At 43.0% G+C, this 7,087-nt stretch overlaps 1 protein-coding gene across 1 annotated transcript; it reads right to left on the bottom strand.

The window, feature by feature from the left end:
- Positions 1-4,070: 4,070 nt before the first annotated feature.
- On the bottom strand, positions 4,071-6,895 carry gje1a (gap junction protein epsilon 1a; the record flags this gene model as incomplete). The annotated part of the gene is given in 7 exon segments (XM_079291280.1): positions 4,071-4,268; positions 5,241-5,438; positions 6,094-6,130; positions 6,132-6,223; positions 6,225-6,254; positions 6,256-6,276; positions 6,857-6,895. Coding segments are annotated over 7 exon segments (615 nt in total).
- Positions 6,896-7,087: the final 192 nt, after the last annotated feature.

Here is a 7,087-nt window from a genome sequence, read left to right as displayed (position 1 = left end):
TATTAATGGTCAACAGGAAGCATCAAGATTATAAAGAGCTCACTCATTTTGTAGATAGTTCTCAATAGAACCCAGAAAACCAGTTTACAGTTCAGTTCATGAAAGAACTGTTTGGGATTTGGTGGCGCGATCTAAAAACAAAACAGGAGAGTATCCTTACGCTCTGCATGAGACCAAAAGAAATGTCAACCTCTACAGTTATTCACCAGAATCTTATAAATGAGTTAAACCTGTCGAAATACAGTTACACACAGCTTCATGTACAAAGTTCTTTACCAAGACTCGCCCGGATGTTTAAACCTGTGGATTCACTTTTATCAAAGCCACGAAATAAAACCTGAGCCCTGTAAAATATGACCCAATGACTGTTTAATGTGATGAAAGACCACATTTAAACTCACCCCCTAGCTTCTCTCTATGTGGTTTATTGGTGGCGATCAGATGATAACAGATGATAGTCAATTTTTAGATATTCCACGAAAATGTGGTCTTAGTTTATATTACGAAATGGACAATACATCATCGGTTTGTTTCTGGCTGCTAGTGTTTGCGTTAGCAAGCATTAGCAACATGGCTAACGTCAGCAGACAGATGCAAAGATAGATGTAAGTTAATTTATTTTCCCAGAAACAAACAGATGATTTCTTTCAGGCTGGTTCCGGGTTCGTTGTAGCTCCTGATTTGTTTTCTGGCTGGTAGGTGTAGCCAGCATAAGTGTTAGCTACATGGCTACCGTTAGCAGCCTGGCTACCGTTAGCAAGAAACAACTGTAAGAATCCCAACTTTAACTGAAAACTTCGATCTCAGTCCTTTCATTGAGGCACAGTAAAACACCCCAGTGTTTCCGTAATATACATTTTGCAGCGGCGGCCATCGAGCCTTCCATTTACCGGGAGGTCGTACCTGGTGGCAGACAGAATAGCAAAGTGAAAGCCAGGCCTTTCGGGAACCAATCTAAATGCAGATGGTGTCATTATTCTATGGTCTTTACATTGCACAATCAAGATTGACTTCATAATGATAAGTTAAAGTAAAAGAAATGTGCCTATTGTCCCCTTAATTGATTTTAAATGGTTAGCTCTTTGCGTCTGTAGTAAAGTTAACAGATGCTAACACAGCGTTAGCGTTATGGTCAGGTACAGATGGTGCTCGAGGCTTGGTGGCGTTGTGACTACTTGGAGAGCTAGTTGGCAAACTGTTGTAGCATGCTATGTTGTGTTTTCCCTCTTAAACGTTGCTAAGAAGATTTCCTAACATCAAGTGTAAAGAATGACGAAGTGTAGAGCGACCGAAGCGCTACGAGAGACGACTGCCCGTGGTATGACGGTCACGGAACACAGAGCTGTATTTCCACCAATTGGCCACAATGATCTAACCCATATACACGCCACGGTGTCCTACTCGACCTGAACAGCGCCGATGTTGAGCTCTACATATTCATTTAAAGTAAACAAGGCCTACGTCTTGGTGACAGAACTTTTAGAGGCAAAATTTAAAACCCTCCTCTGCTAACAGATGCCAGAACGCAGACGAACCCAAACCACAGGAGTCGCATACCTGTTTCAAATCCTCCTAAAGCCCATCAGACCAGCCAGGCCTTTGGTGCTGTAGGCTGGGATCGATGAGAGCAGTCCCTCACTGGCAGAAACGTTCATCTAAGGGTTTAGAAGGATTTGAAATGAGGGTTTGATCCACTTTTGTCTGGTAATGCAATTTTATACCTGAGATGATAAACAGATTGCTGAGAACTTCATAACAAAAGTTGGATGGATGTCTGATTAAAAAAAACAAAAAAACCTTACAAAACATGAGAGGTAATGTTTTACAAAATACATCAACAGTGACGCCGAAGGCAAAATTACAGAAAGTATTGTGCGTAATACTACAAGCTAGTTGAGACAGAACGAGTGGGGAGAGGACACTCTTCATGAGGATGATCAATCATGGACAAGAGCTCAACCATTCTTTCAAATATTTCTGGACTGAATGATCTCTTAGTTTTGCTTTAAACATACTAGTTATTACATTATATATGAGACCAATAGGGCCTGTACTCTAAGAACTTCAAAGGTCGATGCTGATTCTGTCCGTCTCTGTTAGGAACTACACCACAGAGATATGTGAGACATCTCACCTTGGATGTTGGGACATCCATAAGCACAACACTTGTGCGGTTTCTTCTTACTGGCAGTCTACCATTTTTTCAGGGACTTAAAAACATTGCAACTTGTAGTACCGGTAAATATTTTATATATTTTCATTCAAACACATTTTAATACTCAAATTTAAATAATATTTTTGTGTAAGTCACTGATCCTTAAGACGATACATTTCTTTAAAGTTTAAAAAATCCAAGCCAGGAAGTGTTTCATTCCTTTTTTTTTGTTGAATGAATTTTGTATCATTGGGGAAATATTTACCCTCAAAGAGTAAAAACACTACATTTCAGACATGTTTAGTGATCGAGTCATTGTTCGAAGACGCCTTCACATCTCATGGAAGTATTCTTTCAGCCTTTCAAAAGGCAGACAACTCCATCAAGAGTCCACAGCGAAGTTGTGGCGCTCAGGTTGATGGAAGTAAAGGTCAGAAGGGGCTAGAAGCAGTAACAGACACAGATTGGAGGCGATCACACATGGAAGTGTCAGGAGCAACGGCACCTGCGATTCACTCGCCCATGGGTCAGGTTCCTGGATCACAGTTTCTAAAGACGTGTGATAATCCACTGCCAGCTCTCTGGTCTGCCTTTCATATTTGACCAGCACCTTGAAGACAAGCGCGACTAAAGTGTTTATCTGCATTATTATGTATGCGATTAGCTAAATGATTTGCATTGTTGGCTGTTAGTTTGTTGCATTAAGACTGTTTTAATCTAAGCCTCAGGAATCTTCTGAAAAAGACTTCTTTAGGTTCATTGTTAGCACTTCCTAAGCGACCAAGAGAAGATGCATCAAGCAGTGTGGTACTACTGGACATCGGTCTTGGTCTTGAGACCCGTTTCAAGGCGACCTTTTTACTCGGTCTTGTATCGGCCTCAAACTAAGAAGACTGGAACTTTTTTTCAAGATCAGTCAAGAACGCATCTGCGGGGACATCACCAAACTCCTTCATTAATCTGTTACCATCAGTACTGTGATTGAAAACAAAGGAATATTCCCACACCTCTGCAATGCCTTTTGATTATTTTATAGAGATATTTCTCACTAAACACTTGTGTGTCATACATAACACACAGATACAGTATACATGTCAATAAACCAGGTGAATGAAGAGGAATCTTTTTTCATTTGTTTTCTTTGGGTATCTAAATGGGAATGCTGACCCTAAGATTGAGGATGTCTCTGGTTTGCATGTTTCATATTTACTGGCACTGGTCTGGTCCTGGTTTTGCCTTGCCTCGTTATTGGTCTTGGTCTTGTCTCGGAATTGATACAGTCTGGTCTTGGTCATGACTCGGTCTGAGTTTGGTGGTCTTGACTACAACACTGGCATTGAGTTGTTTAATGAATCTTGATGCTGGCCTTTAAGCATTATTGCAAACAGGGTGTGTAAAAGTATCAGATCTGAAGTACAACTGGGTACAACTCCAACAACAGGGTTTAATGGGACCCTCAAGCTGTTACGGGCCACCAAGTTTGTGACAAATGGGGCTTCCCTTGTGCTCTCATTGGTCACAGGTTTTAGAAACACCCTGAAGTTGATTCCTGTCTTTCGGTCATCGTGTGGAAAAAAGAAAACCAGAAATCTTTCTACGCCATCTCTCAACTGTTCAGAGTCAGAGGAGCATATTCTCTGGCCATCACGTCCAAACAAAACCGTGGACACAGCCAGAACAGACCCACTGATATCTGAAATATGACTCGGGATGATCCCGCCATAGTTAAGGGCAAAAAACACCCAGACAATATTTCAGCACATTTTCGCACATTAACAGGTGAGGTTTCAGTCTTATGTCAGCTTCCTGTTTTATGAAGGTCCAGCAGTAGCCAACCAAGAGCCCGTTTAAAAACTGGTAGAAATAGTGTCATATATGTTCACTCTTAGTCATTTCAATTGTGCTTGTGTGTGTGTCATTGGTTGTTGAGATAACCAAGACGACGGCAAAGTATCTCAAATATCTCAGCAACACAGAGCAGTATGGTGATCACAGTGAAGGTGTACATGGCACTGAGGAAGATGGTTTTCTCAAAGTGTTCTGGCACCATGCACTTAGTCACATTAAAGGTCTTTTCCAAAGCAATGGCATCACACATGTACAGCGGGTGGACCTGGGGGACAGAAAGAGAAACATGAGGTGGTGATGAGTTTATGATTGTCTGAACTTCCAATCCTTATGTCTCTCTGATAAATGACACTGTGCAATTCTGCTGGGTAATATTGTCTTATTATCAAATTATTCTCTTGTTGGGTCTCACCACGGACTATGTATAGGTCAGGACCACCAACTCCATTCTTTGGTGTTGTAATATGTGGTATTGGCCAGAGTATGAGAGGAAAAAGTTGTCGCTGTCATGTTCCAGGAACCATCTTGAAATGCTCAGAGCTTTTGTGATGTGGGACACCACACTGCTAGCAGGATGTCGATTCCATCACCTCCAGCTGGTATTATTGTCACCAGACAGGGTGGATGCATGGAGGACACTACCAACTGCACTGTTCTATCCACCTCTTTGGTTGACCACATGCATTGAAAGCTTCTTCTTGTTGTTCATTGCCTGCAGTAGCAGAGCCATATTGTCTTCCTCTGTCAACCTACAAGCATTTTTAAATTGGTGCCCATGGGGCCAATGAAGTGCTTCCTAACTTTTGGAGTGGAACTAGGCTATTTTGACAACTGCACTGATTGCGGTTTCTCCAAAGGGTGGCTTACCTGGCAAAGTTTAATATTTTGGGGATCCTGACGATATGATTCCATTATTATATGAGGGTGTCCCCGAGTCCCATTTCTTTAGAGGTGTTCCAGGTAACAAAAATAAGGAAAGGGACCTTTGGCAACTTGGGTATGCTGGAAGGATTACACCTCCTATCTGGCCGGGGGAGAGCTTTGGTACCCGCCGAGGGGGAACTGAAAGTATTTCCTGGAGAAAAGGTTGTAAGGGGTACCTGCACACCTTTTTTGTCACCGTGACAATAGCCAGAAGTGGCCTCTTGAAAATGGATGGGCGGATAAATGCACAACTGTGACATGGACTCTATGGACAAGCACTCTACTGAGTTGATCAAGTTTTAAATGTACAGACCTGGAAGCCAAAGAGGTGGCTTTGTAGCCAGAAGGCGATGACTTCCAGAATGATGCGTAGAAGAACAGAAATTATGTAGAATACGGTGTAGAGCGGTCGTTCAAGGATCTCTTCCTGGTCGATGTTCTTACAGGCTGCGTAGAGGTGAAAGACCGCACCAGGGACGAGCACTGTTACCAGTTGTAACGCCCAAAAAACCTGGAGAGGGCCAGAAGAAGGGAACAGTGGAGTGAGAAGAACCAATTGAAGGAGACACTGGGATAAAGAACAGAGATCCTGAAATATCCAACAAGAAAGAAGTAAAGCAGGTGTGAAACGGTGAGAAGTTCTGTGGTTGGAAGGGTAAAAGGAAGGAAAAGAGGCTGAGCAGGGAGAGGTGGAGCAACAATACATATGGAAAAGAATAATTGTACATTTTTCATCACTTGACACATTGGTTTTAAATCGACTACCCACATGAAGCAGGTAAATAAAATGCGTCTTTCTGCTTCATGGGTTTCAGCAGGCCCTCGTGTAAATGAACACTTAGTGCCTGTACATCGTGACCACCTGTGGTCCTACATGCCGCTCCAGTCCATAGATATTTAAATCGATGTGTTCTTTTCTCTTCAGATTTAGTTTTGGACAATATTCTTGTATATCGTTTTTTTCTTTCAAAGCAATTCTGTTTTGCAATTTGGTTTGTTCATTACTTACCATCATATCTGCAACAAGTTAATGCTACTACCTCTGAAAGGAAGATGAGCTTAGCTCACCGTAGTTCTGTACAGAATATGAAACCAGAGGACTGAAGAGGTTGTTCCAGGACATCCTCGTGTTATTCGGTAGAACCTGTGGGTGACTTTAGTCCTACCTGAGGCGTTATGGGTCTGAACTGGTTGTAGCAGTAAGGTGAGTTCTCGGCGATCCGGGTCGCAGCTGAAGTGCAGTGCCTCATTTCCATAGACAGCGAAGCCAAGAACGCCCAGAAAGAACATCCGCACCTGAGCCGAAGAACAAGGTGTGGAACTGGCCTTATCACCGTAGGAGGCCTGAGCTGGAACACACCACACACACACACACACACACAACACACACACACACACACACACACACACACACACACACACACACAGGTGAGCGGGCACAACTATACAATGCAGCACACATGAATGTAGCCATGGATACATGCAGACGACACAGAGACATGTCCATGATGTATTGTCCACAGACACACACACAGAAACATATAATGAGTAAAAACACACATGCACATTTTAATAACATGCAACACACACACACACACACACACACACACACACACACACACAGAGTGAGCGACAAAGAGAAAACAGCTCTTGTCAGCCAGACACCTGCGCCGCTCCGACAATAACGTCAAATCGCGTTTACCTCAAAAAACGTCCAAATGACACCCTCACGAAGCAAAGAGCCCTGGCTCACCAATATGCCAACGGAGACTGAAGCTAAGAGATGAATTACAAAGCTGGAAGGAAAAGAGATCGATGGCTCTTTTGTGTTTAAGGCCTCGAGGGGATACTTGCTCCTCTGTAACTGTCAGACCATGAAAGGTAGCAAGTGACCAGCGCTGTGGATGAAACACTTTGTGATCTACTCACGCAGCCCTCGTAGAAGTTCTTGATGTAGTTTAAAGACATGGTCTGCTGTTGATGTCCCCTGTTCAGTCCAGGGCTGCTCTGGGCCCTCATGGCTGCACCAGTTAGAGGCCGACAACAGTAAGGCCAGAAAACCTCCAGCTGACCCCCCCAAGAATGCCTGTCAATGCATATTGACACAGGCATTTTTGCCTTTTATCACATTTTTGCCTTTTATCCCTCCATCAATTGACT

The sequence above is a fragment of the Melanostigma gelatinosum genome (assembly GCF_949748355.1).
Source record: "Melanostigma gelatinosum genome assembly, chromosome: 19".
In the NCBI taxonomy this organism is placed as follows: domain Eukaryota; kingdom Metazoa; phylum Chordata; class Actinopteri; order Perciformes; family Zoarcidae; genus Melanostigma; species Melanostigma gelatinosum.
The sequence above is the reverse complement of the archived record's forward strand: the minus strand, read 5'-3'. Positions and strand labels throughout refer to the sequence as shown.